Below are 16,655 nucleotides of genomic sequence, written 5' to 3'. Positions count from 1 at the left end.
ACGGGGTGACTAACGTGGAGTCTCATGCAATGATCCCGCGTCGGTGGGAGCTCCAAGACTCTCCTAAGTAGCTCCCCCGACGAGCCCTGATCAGCGGCAGGTGTGTGGCTTCGGGTGTGGCCAGTCCCTCTGCAGGGCCACACCCCTCAGGCCTGCAGGTGGCCGAGCTCCATCCTCCAGGCACACCCGCAGACATACACACCCATACCTCGCCTAAACATATGAGTGGGACACAGACTAACACAGCACAGAGAAACACACATATGTACACGCACAGAGAAGGGGAAACGACACCAAAAATACATAATAATACACAGGTCCATGACTGCCCAGGGATCCTGGGTCGCCCAGTCCCAGGACCCTGACAAAAATGACATAGGCACTCAGCAAAATCGCTGAAAAGTTACGTTCACCGATGCAGACTGACTCTGATTACTGTCAATCTGATTATGTTTTTAAATTACATGATAGATACAGTCCCGATCAGAAGTTTAAGACCACTTGAAAAATGGCAAAAAAATATCATATTTTGCATGGTTGGATCTTAACAAGAAGAAATGGGAGTGAGACAAAATATTTTTTGGGCATACAGTTTATTGCAAGCAACGCTTAAACTGAAACAGGCTGTTTTACAGCTGATCAAAAGTTTAGGACCACATGCCTTTAAAAGGCCAAACCTGTGCAAAAATGTGGATTCATTGTCATTTTTTGTCAGGTAGTCACACAGTCATGACGTTCTGATGGCATTTCCTTTTTGAATGTGGTCGGGTTGTTGAACTGCATAAGCAGGGTCTCTCACAGCGCACCATCACTGCTGAGGTGGGACGCAGTAAGACAGTCATTTGGAATTTCTTAAATGATCCTGGGAGTTATGGAACAAAAAAGTAAAGTGGAAAACCTGAAAATAATTTCACCAGCAATGAGCTGGAGAATCTAACTGGCTGTCCGTCAAGACACTGGACAATCCTCGAACCAAATTAAGGCTGTTACTGGTGCTGACTGCAGCCCCATAACCATCAGACGGCATCTGAGACTGAAGGGCTTCTTGGCTGTCTTGAAAGGCCTCGTCTCCTTGAACGCAACAGAAATGATCCTTTGGACTTTGCAAGAGAGCACCAAACATGGGACACTGAAAGGGGGAAGAAAGTTTTATTCTCTAATGAGAAAGAATTTAACATTGATGATACAAGCAGATCCCACCTGAGATATTGTCTACGCGCCACAGTGGAGGGGGGCGCCATAATGGTCTGAGGTGCTTTTTCCTTCAGTGGAACAATGAGGTGTCAGGAGGTGCAGGGGCATCAAACACTATAGTTGCTGGCTATGTCCAGATGTTGCAGAGAGCATCCGTCATGACTGAGGGCCCTCGTCTGCGTGGTAATGACTGGGTTTTTCAACAGGACAACACTACAGTACACAATGCCTGCAGGACAAGGGACTTCTTCCAGGAGAATAACATCACTCTTTTGGACCATCCTGCATGTTTCCCTGATCTAAATCCAAATAAGAACCTTTGGGGATGGATGACAAGATGAATGAACACCAGCTCCATCGAGTAGATGCCCCTCATGCGGCCGTCTTCACTGCTTGCAGTTTCCACTCACCTCATGGAAACACTTGCATCAAGCATGCCACAACAAATTTTTGAAGTGATCAACAATAATGGTGGAACTACTCATTACTGAGTTCATGTTTTGAACTTTGATTTCTGTTTTGGGGGGGTGTTACAGGTTGTTTTTGGAGGTGTGGTCCTAAACTTTTGACCAGCTGTAAAACAGCCTATTTCAGTTTAAGCATTGTTTTCGATAAATTGCATGCTCAAAAAAATGTTTTGTCTCACTCCCGTTTCTTCTTGTTGCATGTTGAAGCTCTACTTGGAACCTTGTTAAGATCCAACCATGCAAAATGTGATATTTTTTTGCCATTTTTTAAGTGGTCTTAAACTTCTGATCAGGACTGTATTTGCAACCCTTCAACAATCTGTTTGAGAATGATTGAGTTAATGCAAGTCAGACTGGGATTGTTTGGAGACAGGTTACCTCCCTCAATGTGTGCAATCACCTTGAACATGGACAACCAGTTGGTTGCTGCAACTACTTGTAGTTGGTTACAGTTTGTCTTTCTATTTTTACTCTAGTGTGACAGAGTCATTAGAAATGTTTAATTTAAATGAAATTATTTAAAATGCATTACACACATTATTGGCTGCCTGAAGATATTTTTCTGGTCACCAAGAAAATATTATCTCTTCTTTAAGATATTTTCTTGTTTGGTCTCCAAAACAGATCCAGCCCACATTAGAGATTAAAAGATGCTCAAGGCTCTGTTTAGATGTGGTGGATTGAAGAGTTGTCTGTTTGCCACTAATGAGTAATCCCTTTGATGTTGCACATTGTTTTTTGATACATTGATAATGTAAAAGTGTGGCTAATTATTTAGTTTTAGTTTAGTTCTGTTGCGCCTTTATTTTGCACAGCATTAAAAGTATTGCAGGTCTGTCTGCAAGAGACTTTTGATAGTCATACTCAGTAGCTAAATAAACACATCCCGTCCAACAGTGTTCTTTTAAAAGCTCTGTCCCAAAGGCACTAATATCTTGGCTATCTTACTAAACTTCGTTTTGAAGGTATTGTGTCTATGTAGTCCTTCGCAAATACCATGATACCATTACATAGAGCAATTAATGACACACCAAATCAGCTGAATAACATTAGCTGTGTTAGCAAACTGCAACATGCAGATTTCAGACTTCAAAAATCACCAGTAGTAACAGACCTTTTTGCCTAATCATACCTCTACTTTTTTTTTTTTTTAAATGGTCACAGTTAAAACACTCTTGTTCCAGTGTTTGAACTCTCATGTATTCTGTGCACAAGCTCAAATAAATGGTTTAGCATTGACAGTAAATGTCACTTTTTGTTTATATTTAAAGAACTAGAGCCCTGTGCAAACTGGTTTTTTTTAACACATGCAAAACACACAGCAATAGAACAATCAAGAGATTTAAGTATTTTGATTTGATTTTAAAAATTGGCTTGTGACCTCATATTTAAGGGCACTATATTCTCTCTCACGTATGTTTTCAGTTCTCAGCCTTGTAGTCTCCAGATCTGTATTTTTGTATTTCATGTGTTCACCAAAATAAAACACATGATTGCTGTGATGTTCACTTCTGTAAGTGGACATTGTGTTAACACACACCTGAATGCTTTCAGTCTGGCACACCACTAAAAACCTTTTAATAGAGGTGGTCACACTTGCTGTGAAAACTTTCCTTTTCACACGACTTTTAGTCCTTGTTAGATCTAAAAGGTGTAATAAGCCAAAATGAGTGAAATTACCTGCATGGCTGCCTTCTCCTTAACTGAATATTGTGTACATGTTAACTTGAGAGAAGTGTGGGTCCAAATATGTTGTTGTGCCTCATCACTTTTCAGTGCAAATGTCAGTAAACTGTCTGAATCTGTCATCCAATATAAATATAACATGTTAATATCTTTTCCTTTTAGGGTAAAGTTGGTATTGAAGGAGCAAAAGGGGAGAAAGGAGAGCCTGGACTCTCAGTACGTCTTAGCACGCTTGCACACTCACACGTGACAAAAGGCTAAAAACTGACTTGTCATTTAAATTATTCACATTCTTGCATTTCTTCGTTTCAAGGCTGAAGAAGTGAAGGAGCTAGTCAACCAGGAGGTGGTAGAAAAGTGCGGTAAGAGTGTGCTTGTGCGCACGTGTTATTCGTTTGTACATTTTCAACCTCCTACAGTACGTGCACTTGTACTTCATCCATGAGTGAATAAACGTGTGCCTCTAGATAGGCCTGCATATTGCGAACGCGTGCTTGTTTGTTGTAGAGCTCCCGTGGCAGCAGCATGGCACCCGTGTGTGTTCAGCCATCTGTTATGTTCTCTCAGAGGAACACGCATCATGGTGCCAGCAACAGCAGAGCCATTCACAAACACAAGACAGCCATTAAGTAGAACGCCTCACCCAGATTCCACGGCACATTCACGATATTTGGAGGCTGATTGTCTGCAACACATCTTTTTCACTGAAGACATTTTGGCATGCCGTATGTGTTAATGGAAAGATAGAATGAAAGCTCTGTGACTCAAACCACAATTTGAGATGATCTTAAATTAAACTCAATTTATGTCACGGCTGATGGAAGGTATGGACTCAAGCGCGGAGCTCTGGGTTGAAGCAGACAGTGCGTTTATTTACAGTGCATGAAAGATAGTCCTTAAACATCAATATATCCAACAATTGTCCTTTTTCTCAGTTCCCAGAAGTGGTGAAGGTGAGTTTTCCCGTGAGGTCTGTGTGCGCTCCTTCCGTGTGAGCTCCTCCTCCTGAAAACACCAGTGAATCCTTTACTCCACTCCTCCGTCCCGTACTTCTCCAATCTGAAAGTCGAGCAAACACAACAACGGATGAGAAGGCTTGCCTGGCCACGCGGGTGACAAGATCACGCGCACACTTAGCTACCGAGCTCCGAGTACAATCCAGCGTCGACTGCCGTCTGGACACATCGTTAAATACCTCCGTCTAGTGAGGAAAGATTAGCGGCAGCTGGAGCCGAAGATTACACTTCCGGGTCAGAGATTGGCCTTTCTCACTGTCTCGGAGACGCCGTTCCTCGGCAGCCAGACCCGCAGCGTAGGGAGGGAGAGAGAAAGAGAGGAGGGCATACACACACATCACAAACAAGCAGGTCGTCCGGGAAGACCGTCCGACCGTGACAATTTAACTGAATTTATTGTATAATATCTAGACTACATTTTGCATCCTTGACAAGGATTGGATTTTCCTGCTGCCTATTAGTAACAGTAACACAGGTTTGCCTCTCAGACATGCTAATTACCCACAAGTGGTTGATGCTTAAATCTTATTTAATTTTTGTATGCGATAACAGAAAAGGAACAGTCTATTGATTTATGAAGTGTTCCGAGTATAATCTGTGAATAGATAGTGTGTTTTTTTTATGTGTTTGTTTTCTTGTTTCCTGCTGTTTGTCTTTATTAAACAATAGCACTCCCACATATTCATAGGAACACTTTACAGGGAAATAAAGTATAAACTAATAAATGAAGTGAGCTGAAGGGAATAAAAGAATGCAAGAAAATATTTTAAATACTTAGAATTCTAGTTAAATTATGGTATTATGGCTAATTTAATTACTTAAATTTGATGCATGACAAATATATACAGTACTGTGCAAAAACCTTGTGCCAGCCCTCATTTCTTTATACTTTGCTTCCAAGGAGCCAGACTTGCTTGTAATTGTTTCAGTCCTTGTGAGCGATAGTTCTCCAGGCTGTCCATTTGCTGCTTCATCACTCATTTTCAGTTCAGTCCTTGTACATGACCATTTTGAAAGAAATTCTTTTTCTAAGTCAGCTACTTCACAGTGAACTGTGAATTATCCAAACATAAAAAAGATAAAAGTATTTCTGCCCCAACAAGATGATTCCCAAAGAGGTGTTAGCCATTTCCCATTTTCCTAGCAAAAAAAAGTCATGCTGTTTTTATCACTGCAGGATTGGAATACAAGTTCATGGTAAAATCTGTTGACCCAGATGCAACAACTGCAGTGACTAAGAATGAAAATGACCAAAAAGACGTTGTGAAATCTATCACCCATGACCTGCATGAACAAAGTATGGAAGAAAACATGGCAGACAACATGGGAGAAGGGCACCCACAAAACCAGACTGGTAAGAAACACAAGTAGCTGTTTGCAGGGTCAGCGCCTCTGGCCAAACACACAGATGCCCTAGATAGCGTGTGACCAAGTGTCTAGCTAAATAGCTGCATATATCAACCTTATGTGTAGCAGCTGTGATGCAGGCAATTAAAATGTGCTGTGTCCTGACAAGGACAAAGAAAACAAGCCTGCCTACATGTCTCTGATACTGTATCCATTCTTTAGTTAAACATTAAGGTAAAAGCACCAATGAACATGCTGAACATGTCTGATTAAAGGTGATGTGATTAGGTAATATTTCTTTATGTGCCAGGTCTGTGCCTTTTTTTTTTTTTTACCTTTTAGGACATCTACAAGTGATGCAAATATCCCAGAACTGCAACATACTCAGTTCAGACACATCTAGAGATCTGTGTTGTGATGCCATACCAGCTTACTTTTTCCATTTTTTCTTGTCAGTCTCACCACTGTGAGTGCTCTCCCAAAAAAGGCTAAGCAATGGACAGAAAAGGAAACCAAAATGTAGTAATTATTAAATAGAGTGCTATTACAGGGAAGCCACAAAGTTAAACCAAAGGTCAGCTTGTACCAGCAATCTCACATGCCGTGATGCTTATTAGCTAATACAGCCACGGGCAGAAATTGCTTTCTGCATCCCAAATTATTGTAATTCTTGCTTCAGGTACATAAACCAGACAGCTGATCAAAGTACAAGGCTGTCATTGCCCTGTGTCAATGTCAACTGGTTTATTTATTCATTTAAATCATTAAATATAGTACTCATCTGTTCCCCAAATAATGATTGTACAAGTAAAGCTCAGCATTCACACCTAAATAAATATGGTGTTTATGTTCACTTGTTTTGTTGCACGAAATCTGATGTTTTACAACAAATAATTAAGATGGACAATATTCCTCTAGCGGATACTTACATAAACTTATAAACCTCACGTGAATAGCTCTTCTTATCTGTCCTGAAATGCTAGATTGTGAGCACTCAATGGATAAAATTCTTCACAAGGAATGAAGCATCTTTTTGTAAAAAAAAACAAAACCCAAGAATGAAGGATTTTCTTCACATGTGGGCTAAATATTTTATTACTTTTGTAGTACAAACATTTAAAACTTTCGACTGCATACCTGTGGATGTATGCAGATGTCTAGGAGAGTGGGTAGTGGATTTTTTTGTGTTAAAACCAGATTGTTTTCATGAGAGGATGCCCAAGGAGTGAAAACGTGTAAGGACAGCAAGACAGTGGCGAGGTGTGCAGTTGGAGTGACAGATGGGTTCAAGGTAGGGATGGGATTACATCAGGGATCGGCTCTGAGCCACTTCTTGTTTGCAGCGGTGATGGATGAGGTCAGGCAGGAGTCTCCGTGGACTATGATGTTCAATGACGACATTGTGATCTGTAATGAGAGTGGGGAGTAGGTGGAAGAGAGCCTGGAGAGGTGGAGGTATGCTCTTAAGAGAAGAGTGATGAACGTCACTTGAAGCGAGACAGAATACAAGTGTGTGAATGAGAGGAAGACAGATATAACAGTGAAGTGATAGTGAAGATTGGTGAGTTTAAAATAACTGGGGTCAGCCATCCAAACTCAGTAGAAGTGCACAAGAGAGGTGAAGAAGAAAGTGCAGACAAAGTGGAGTGGGTGGAGATGAGTGCCTGGGGTGATTTGTGGCAGCAAGACTGAAAGGGAAGGTTTACAAGACGGTAGTGAGACCTGCTGTAAGCTGGAGGTGACAGAGTTGAAGATGTTAAGATTTTTTAGGGAGGGACCAGGATGGACAAGATTAGAGACGGGTACATCAGAGCGACAGCTCAGGCTGAGCAGTTCGAAGACAAAGTTGGCAGGCTGAGATGGTTTTGGACATGCGCAGAGGAGGGATAGAGCACATACCAGACAAAAGATACTGAAGAAAGAGGAACAGAGGAAGTCCATAGAGGAGGTTCATGGAGTGTAGTGAAGGAGAACATGCAGAAGATTGGTGTCACACAAAAAGTTGCTTGGGATAGGGTGAAATGGAGGCAGATGCTCCACTGGTATTTTTGTATTTTGGTATTATTGAGTTTACTTGTGATTTAAATTTCATTGTGTATTTATAATCAGGGGGTCAGCTTGTGCTTGATTTCTTTAAAAGCCTCCTTTTTATGAAATCCACGTGCAAAAATCATTTGTTGTGATGAAGAATTCCTTTATGTAAGCGTCTCTCTCAGAACTGAGTGTTTATTGTTCACTTTCTGAATATAGTAAAACCCTACATTAGTGATGTTGTTTGATAAATCCAGATGAAGGGAAAGCAATACAGCAGGCCTTGTAGAACAAAAAGCTGAAGTGCTTCAAAGTTCGTTCCAGCTCTATCAATAATTTTTTAATGATACTTTTGGATTTCCCCTTTTATCGTTTAGCTTTAATGATAGCAGGATATGAATTCCCTCAAAAGTTTGTACTTTATAGCTGGCACGAAAAACAGAAAGTTGATGATCGGAAGGCCCAGAACTGTTTCTCGCTAATTTGCTGGATGAGCTAAAATGTCACTGGCACTCGTAATGTCCAGTGAAGGTGGTTCTTTATTGTGTATCAGTAATTGCTTTTGTTTCTGGCTTCAGATACTCATGATGGAGGGACTGTGGAGTGGGGACAAAGGAAGAAGAGAAGGGTATATGGAAGAAACACAGCAAGTGAGTTACCAAGAAAACTGATGTTGTTTGTGTCTATTTCCCTCCTCTTTTGTTCCCTTTATTTGCTTTGTGTATCAAAACAAAATTATAAATTTGATGTCACTCAACACCCTTTTCATAGTAAAGACACTCGAGCTTTTTGAATGTTTTCACATAGACCTGGGAGAACCTGGGAGAAATATTAGCTTCCACAACAAGTTTTCAGTCATTTCAAAATACCCTTTTATCTGTTTTATTTCCCAGGGATTGGATCGGTTACAGAAGGAAAATAAAGTTTAAGTTACAGCTAGGGTTGTCGCAACAGACACTGTATGATTAATATGGCTACAATTTGCACTAATAATCAGTTATAACAATAAATTTAAAAAGAAATAGTAATCATTATCAGTTACACTGTCCTTTATCGTCAGCACTAGTAGCTAAATAAACTGTATCCGGTCTTTAAGTGATGACGTGATGAATCCTGCTTCTGGGCCCAAACTACCCTGCGTTTAACAAGGCTGTTGTGTATTTAACATGTTTTAATGCTTTGTATCTTGTTCTATTTAACCTCAAAAAGCCCCTAAAAACAGTCAGTGATCACTATCGGCCTCTCTTGGTTTTTATTACCGCTATTCATTTTAAAGCTCAGTTTTTAAAACCTTACATGTAACTACAGCCCAGCCCATGCAGCAGTATATTAATGACTAACCTCGTATTGTGGATGGATGATCTCAGTTGCTCTCCCGAGTCCCGACTGAAGTTTGGTCCGTTTACAGCATCCTGCCATGCGATTGCGATTGCATTTGTCTCTGACCATCGAGAATCCTCATGTTAACTTTTGAGTGGAAAAGAGTTAGAGTTCCTCCTCAAGCTTCACTGTTTATATTATGCTAACATAGCTGTGTCGCTAGCAATCACGTAGCACATCATTATATACCAGCTAGCCAAACTTCAGTAACCCTAAAAACATCACTGCTGTTTAGTTTTCTGTCTCCATTTATGTTGGAAGTGATAGCAGAGCTGTGCATCTTAATTTGTTTCCAAAACCCTGCAGTCAGGACATGCTGTATTATGTTTAGATGGAAACTAGCGAGCTAACTCCCTGCTAACGTCTAACTCCGTTAAATGTCATAAATTCTGTTTTCATGGATGCCTGGATGTTAAACTCAATTGTTACACCTGGTAAAGCAGAACGCTGATCATTTTATTACAGATGAAAGAATTTAGACAGTTTTTCAGCTCTTAGTGAGGCTGCAGTGATCGTTTGACTTATGGACCTGCAGCAGAGTTTGGGCCCGAATATAAAAGATGGATGTTTTAGGCAATCTTGGAATCTGCAGTTGTTTACAAATGGCTCCAAGAGATTCTCCTTATTAGATCTTCATTGAGTTCCTTGGACTTTCCCATTGTTAGTATTGATCAGTTCAATCAGTAGTGTCAAACAAATCCTTTTTTAAGCAGGGAAAACTACCAGTTGTAGTCAATCGTGATGACAACAGAGAATTTAACTGGCCTTGGCTTTGTCAAGTTAAGACATTGTAGAACTTATCACTTATTTAAAGATTTAAGTGAGTATATGTATATATTTGATCCTGCGTGTATACTTTGATCCCTGCCTGGATGACAGAAAAATCCAAGCTAAATTCAAATGTGTGTGTGAACTTCTGACCATAACTGTAGTTAAAGTGAGTATACACTCAACAAAACATATTCTGTGCACTTTGTTGAGAATCTAACACTTGTGAAAATAGAGTCCAGGCCACGAGTGCCGGTGTCTTGCAGGTTTTAGATGTGTCTTTGATCCAACACAGCTGATTTAAATGGCTAAAGTATCTCCTCAACATGTCTTGAAGTTCACCAGAGGTTTGGAAATGAACTAGACACTTGATTCAGATCTGCTGACCCTGGGTGATATCTAAAACCTGCAGGACACCGGCCCTTGAGGCCTGGAGTTCCCCCACCCCTGAAGTAGAGTGACTCCACAGCATGTCAGTTTGAAGGGCAGCTTTACGCTTTTCCTCATCTACCTGTTCTTTCATTAACAGACCGCTGCCTGGAGCCGATGTCAGAAGGAGCCTGTTCAGACTATTCTCTGGTCTGGTACTTCCACGCCCGATCGGGGGAATGCAGACCGTTTGTTTACGGGGGCTGTGGTGGCAACCAAAACAGATTCTCCTCCAGACATGAGTGCGAGGAATGGTGTGAGGCGGAGAGTCGAGTTATGGGGGGACCAATCAGATCGCGCAGGGAATAATCCTTCAAACAGTTAATCCAGTGACTGAAAAAAAATCCTGCTTTGAAGAGATTTTTGGTTATACAATATGAATGTGCGGATACTATAGATGCTATAAAAAAAATGTACACCTCCACAGCCGCAGAACCTTGGAGACTGAGCCAGCAACCCCCAAACAAGATGCTTAATTTTGTACATAACTGTGTAAAATGTTATTGTTTTTGCATTTTGCATTGCTCTTATTTATATATTTTAACAGATGTTTTTCAATTTGTTATATATGGATAATGGGATGCGATGTAGTCTAAATGTGAATGATTTTTTTCTTAATTTCACATAACATCTGCACATGTAAGTATGTTTTCTTGCAGCTGTGTTACTAAAATAGACTGACATTGACAAAGATTTTGAATGTAAACGTGCCAAAAATAAACATTACTAAAAAAAAAAATCTTAAATCCACCTCACGATTTGTCTTTTTCATGCCAGCCTCTTTCATTTTCCAGCTCGCTAGAGCGTATCTCTTTATATAACTGTCACCTTTCTTATGTTTTGTCAATCGCCCTACATCCTGTGTGGTGCAGAAATGAGAAGCTGATAGCTGACTGCCTGCTGACTCCTCCACCACTACATATGTTTCTTTGGCAGGGGGTGTTATGGGTCAGGCTGGGAGCCAGATGAGGGGCCAACAGGGGCCCAGTGTGGGAGCTCACGCAGGGGCTGTTTTAGAGGACTCTCCATCAGACCGACTCAGCAGTAGCTGGGGATTCCTGTGTGGGTGTTGATGAGGGGGCAGCACGCATTGAAGTTTTTTGGTTGTTGTTTTTTTCTCTTCTGGCAGTGTGACAGATGAAAATGCACGACACATTTTAGGCTCTCAAGTTGCCAGGTTGTTGCTCCTGGGTTCTTTCATATCTCTAATCTGTTTTTCAGGTTGGTTTGTAAAAATAGTGTTTTTCAAGTTGACAGAGGAGACAAGCCCCAAGAGGCTTCCTTCATATTAGTCACGATTCTGTACTCTGATGTACACCCACACGCAAAGATGCTTGATATGTCTACTTGATATTTTTAGACATAAAGAAATCTCATTATAAAATTAAAAATGTTTAATTTAAGCACAAGGCAAAAGAAATATTAAAACGTTCTTAAAGCATAAGCTTAATTTCATATTTAATAGTTTCAAGTTGCCATTTTTTTTCTTGTAGATTTTGCTAAACTCTTATGTAGACATTTACACTTTTTGAACCAATCCAGTTATAAAGGGACAAATAGAGATGAGGAAAAATAAACAACTTGCTTTGCGAAGACACATGCAGATGCAGGACAGCCTCACTACTTAAGGTTTTCTTAGGCCTTGTGAGCTCAGTGACAACTTAGCTGTTTTTTAATCTTTTCAACCTTTAACCTATAAGTATAAACAGTAGCAAGAAAGTGCTTTGTGGTCAATAGGCCTTCACTCCTAAGCAGAGCAACACAAACCAGCGTCAATGTAATAAATGTAGGATTTTTGTCCCCCTTGATGTTGAAGGGGGCATGTAATTCCATTTCAGAGATCACTTGCGGAGGAAGCTGGAGTGGGAGGAGGATATCTCATTGCCTCGTGTGTCACGGAACGCAATTACTCCAGCTGTGAAGACTTACATTCATATTAATGAAGGTGAGTGAAGTTGCTCATTAGACCCTGACCCAGCGCCCTTTGATGCCGTCTCCCCCTGTATGCTCTTTTTCATTCTGACATTGTAATGTACATCAACTCTGCTGCGTGTCATGTGTACACTCAACGGTAATTAAAACACAGTGCTCTCTAGAAAATCTCAGATATCTCCCGTCTCTTTTGAAGAAACATTTGTGAATCGCGCACAGAAGTTTTTATATGTGGTGTCACTCAACTTATTAAAACTTCAAATGGAACAAATGCTCATCTCTTTATTAATAGATGTGAAACTGATGTCGATGGAGACATCTGAAAGAGCAGGGAAACTTTTAAACTCTGCACCTTTATTCTTCATTCAGTTCTTCGTCTTGTTGAAATTAATATATAAAATGAGCTAAAGAGACAATATTGTATTTGAAGGACTTTAATTTGCTTTGATAAAGTGAAGAGTTATATTTATGACCTGTTCTAGAATCTACAGGTTTACATTTCGCTATAATGAACATACAATGATATATTCATTATAGAAAGATATTGTCTAAAACAGTGCATGTAATGTGAGCGCTTTCTACCTTTATATAATAAGGTTTAATACGCTTTAACTAATGACATTCATAGTTGAATATAACCAGATCAATCACCTTCTATGTCACTTTCTCTCTGGACCCGGGCTGCAGAGCATCTCAAAGAAAATCCAACTTTTCCAGTCCTCTTTCAGCTGACGGTGTGACAGCCCCACCTATGGTTTTTACGCTTGCAGGTTTAGATGTTTGGTTTTCTGTACCTGTGCTGGCTCCTCGTTCTTTCTATCGCCATCCTCTACCCAATTTGGTCTGATTGTTTTTTTTTATCCTCTCTGTTTTACCTTAACATCCTTTCATCACTGCAACCATTACTTTTTAATTACTTTAAATCATAAATGGATCCGCTCTTTGTGCAGCTTTAACAGCGGTAATTGGGAAACCTCTGAAGACACGCCTAATATTATAATGTGAGACAATTTCATTTAACTATTGATCCACAACCCAAACATATCCTGCCAAGTGCGCCTGAGATAAGCGTCAAATGCGCTCAGCTGAGAACAAACGTGTCAATGGGAGCTGTCCGTGGTGCTGATCAACCGCAAACCTGTCAGTTTCACGCAAATGCTACTGAATGACTTAAAGATGTTGGGACTCTTACAGGCTACCGTGGAGCAGCTGCACATTAAACACTTTTTTTAAAGTCTGATGCGAGGCAGAAAAAAAAGTTTCAATAGTCGTGACGCCTTCGGTCCACCAACAGGAGGCCACAACTTTCTTCTTTTTTTTTCTTCATTCATCTACCTCATTGCTTCACAGCCAATGGGATGGCTCACTGCGAACCAAAATGTCAACGGGATGACGTTGTTGCTGGCGTAGGGCTGCGTTTTGATGGCTCTACTAAAAGAATACAGTGGGAATGGACGAGCAGGAGACGCTGCTGGTCAGACTGTGCGCACTGTTGACCTCCGCAAACAGTGTTGGTTCATCGGGATTTCTCATAATAACCTCACTTGAGGATTTCGCCTTCTTTGCGCTTTCTTTGAGGGGATAAGTGCTGCTTAACCTCTCCAACTATATTTAATACAAGTATTATTATAACTAAAGGATACGAGTGGTAAGTTGCACGAACATTATTGCTCACACGTTTGTGACCTTTATTAAATATTGTTTTTAGTTTTATGCGCTAAACTTCACATTAAAAACATCCCGGCTTTTTGTGATCCATCGGACTTTAAACTAAATCCTGTACTCTTAGAGTAGATTTTAACAAGATTTGTTAGGGTACTTGTTAATATTTACTATTAATATGCAGAATGGGCATATTAGTAAGGTTTATTTTTGCATCTCAGTGAAGATGAAATTCACTGACATGCGTTGCTGAAGATTAGATGCGAGAAAAACTTCATATTCTCTGGCTTTCTTCACCTGTTTTGGTCCCAGAGGACACAGCATGCTGTCGTCCCTAAAGACCCTGCTGCTGTTCTCGGTCCTGTGCACACCGACCTCCAGCCTGTGCCTCCGTCTCTACCAGACGCGCCCCGACCTCCTCTGCGACGACCAGCTGGCACTCGGGGTCCGGAATGACCAAACTGAGCCTGGTTACTCCACTGGGGACGGCTGGGGGTCCCTCATGCAGTCCGCGGAGTATCTCTCCTCCTCATCCTCCACGTCGTCGTCCTCTTTCTCCTCTGCTGAATCCAGTCGGGAAAAAAGGACTTCAAGTCCCGCAAACTACCGCTTCTTGAGCCGGACCAAGCTCAGGGGCCAGATGCTCCGCAACAGCAACAAAGGGGACCGGAGGAGCAGACTGACCCTGTCCCTGGACGTCCCGACCAACATCATGAACGTGCTCTTTGATGTGGCCAAGGCCAAAAACCTGCGAGCCAAGGCGGCGGAGAACGCGCGTCTGCTGGCGCAAATTGGACGGAGGAAATGAAACATGGACAACTTTCATTTAACAGACAGCCATGACCAGTGTTGGCCTCTCAAAGTCTAATAAATTAGCATCTCTTATCATCCAAGTAAACATCCATTTGTTTCTCCGGGGGAACGATGCCGTGTTTAATAATACACAGGCTTTAAATTCAGCTGTTCGCCTGTAAAAGGAAATAATCTCACGCCTTCTTTTCTCCAGATCAAATCACTGAGACCATTTCCAACAGCAAAGGCACGTTTACTATATATATATATATATATATATATATATATATATATATATATATATATATATATATATATATATTCGTAGGAAAGGGAACTTGTGAAAAAGTAGATAACTACTGAAAAATGTTTTAAAACCAAGGTTAAATGTTACAGAAGATAAGCGGATAAATTAGCTGTTGCTGCCTTCTTTTAAAAGTAATTGATTTATTTATTTTTAGTTCATTAAATATGTTTATTTATGCATTTATTGTACGTGCGAATAATCCACCTATATTAAATTACAAACTTTCTCAAGTACTTTGTTATAGCAGACAAACAAAATGACTAAAACACGTCCTCGGTTTTTCGGTTAAATTAATGTTTAATGTGATTGTTTTGCCCAGACTCAATAAATTCAAATAACTGGACGCGATGAGCAAAGCAGCTGGTTTTGCTTACAGCAATAAATAAATAAATATTAAAAAATGCAGCACTGTTGCATAATCTAATAATAATTTGATGTCCTGAGAAATGTTTTTTTTAATTCCAGGATATGTGGGGTTTTTTTCTTTTTCATTCTTCATTTATTTATTTAATAAGCTTTGTGTTTAAAAAAAAGTATGAATTCAGATTCAAGTTTTGAACTTTGAATGTGGCCGAAAAACAACACTGAGAAAAAAAAATACTGTACAAATCATCTGCAAGGTCATGAAATACAGTAAAATGCAATTGCATGGGAATGTATGTGTTCATCAGATGTCTCTTATTTTTATACTCAAAATAAAGGATTATTTTTCCTCAAATAAAGCAGGTGTAACGACATACATTTGCCTCTTTATATGCAATATCTATATCACTGAGATTCATTATATATTCTTAGAAAAGATCTTTTCACCACTTCATTGTTCACAAAGTTAAAGCCCGACTCACACACCTTCATGAAAACACTTTATCACCCAAATTTGTCTCATCATAGATATATTCATGTTTCACTTCATATTGTCAGCAAGTAATACATTACAGTGCAAACATATGCTTAAGGGACAGACTTTCAAGGTATAAACTTTAATTAGTGTTGCTATTGCTTGGCTTTACCACAAGAGGGCACCCTACCTTTCTATTCTTTTATGTCTTCTATTTATAAATAGATAGGATTTTGAAGTTGGGAGATTGCAATAAGCAGTGATGGATAATAATAATGTGGCTGGGCAATACGTGTGTCAAAAAACAAACAAGAAATTGGCATATCTGGATTTTGAATTCACCTGCCCCAGAAAACCATTCTTTACAAAGAATAATGTCGCCCTCTTGTGGTCATTTATGAAAGCTACATTCTAGTTTGTGACGGTCGGTAGCCTAAAGAGAGAGGAAAAAAAACAGGACACGTATGTGAATGAGAAGGAGACAGGTGTGACAGTGAAGATGCAAAGCGTACAAGTAGTGATGCCACGGAGAGCGCAGAGAAGAAGATGTAGTAAAGGTGAACAAATGAGAAGGAAAGGTACATGATCTGCCGTGGCGACCCCTATTGGTCTGTCAACACTACAGTTAAGGAGGGTCAGTGGTGCCTTCATTTCCCGAGCTCGCTGAAGAAGAACTGTATAGATTAGAAAGTGGTGGTGACCTTCTATCGCTATCACTATAGAAGCATCCTGGTGTACTGTGGAACAGTGTGGTATGCATGATGCTCTGCAGCAGTTATAACGGCTGTCCAGATGCTAATAAACAG

The 16,655-nt window shown here is 40.3% G+C and overlaps 2 protein-coding genes and 1 long non-coding RNA gene across 3 annotated transcripts in view; 2 read left to right on the top strand and 1 right to left on the bottom strand.

Moving 5' to 3' along the window:
- The window catches only part of col7a1l (collagen type VII alpha 1-like), a 64,439-nt gene extending 53,414 nt beyond the window's left edge, over positions 1 to 11,025 (top strand). Inside the window, exons 104-108 of the mRNA XM_085435812.1 lie at positions 3,510 to 3,563; positions 3,661 to 3,709; positions 5,541 to 5,717; positions 8,320 to 8,391; positions 10,419 to 11,025. Coding sequence (XP_085291938.1) covers positions 3,510 to 3,563; positions 3,661 to 3,709; positions 5,541 to 5,717; positions 8,320 to 8,391; positions 10,419 to 10,627 — 561 coding nt within the window. The 3' untranslated portion in view covers positions 10,628 to 11,025. The remainder of the gene's footprint in view (positions 1 to 3,509; positions 3,564 to 3,660; positions 3,710 to 5,540; positions 5,718 to 8,319; positions 8,392 to 10,418) is intronic.
- LOC146689656 (uncharacterized) lies at positions 4,199 to 5,641 on the bottom strand. The gene is made up of 2 exons (XR_014915875.1): positions 4,489 to 5,641; positions 4,199 to 4,406 (listed from the first exon to the last, which is right to left on the bottom strand). It is a non-coding gene; the product is annotated as an uncharacterized LOC146689656 (long non-coding RNA).
- A 2,602-nt stretch (positions 11,026 to 13,627) lies between the features above and the next one.
- Positions 13,628 to 15,748, top strand: ucn3l (urocortin 3, like). The gene is made up of 2 exons (XM_085435811.1): positions 13,628 to 13,898; positions 14,225 to 15,748. Exon 2 carries the CDS (start codon positions 14,235 to 14,237, stop codon positions 14,718 to 14,720), a length of 486 nt encoding a protein of 161 aa, XP_085291937.1. The 5' UTR covers positions 13,628 to 13,898; positions 14,225 to 14,234; the 3' UTR covers positions 14,721 to 15,748.
- Positions 15,749 to 16,655: the final 907 nt, after the last annotated feature.

This window comes from Copadichromis virginalis, linkage group LG17 (genome assembly GCF_057382275.1).
Source record: "Copadichromis virginalis isolate Kocher_CV1m ecotype Utaka linkage group LG17, C_Virginalis_male_GT1.1, whole genome shotgun sequence".
Lineage (NCBI taxonomy): Eukaryota > Metazoa > Chordata > Actinopteri > Cichliformes > Cichlidae > Copadichromis > Copadichromis virginalis.
The sequence above is the reverse complement of the archived record's forward strand: the minus strand, read 5'-3'. Positions and strand labels throughout refer to the sequence as shown.

Bases quoted from the DNA above. Each gene is read 5' to 3' on its own strand.
- ucn3l (XM_085435811.1), top strand. From the start codon at position 14,235: ATGCTGTCGTCCCTAAAGACCCTGCTGCTGTTCTCGGTCCTGTGCACA.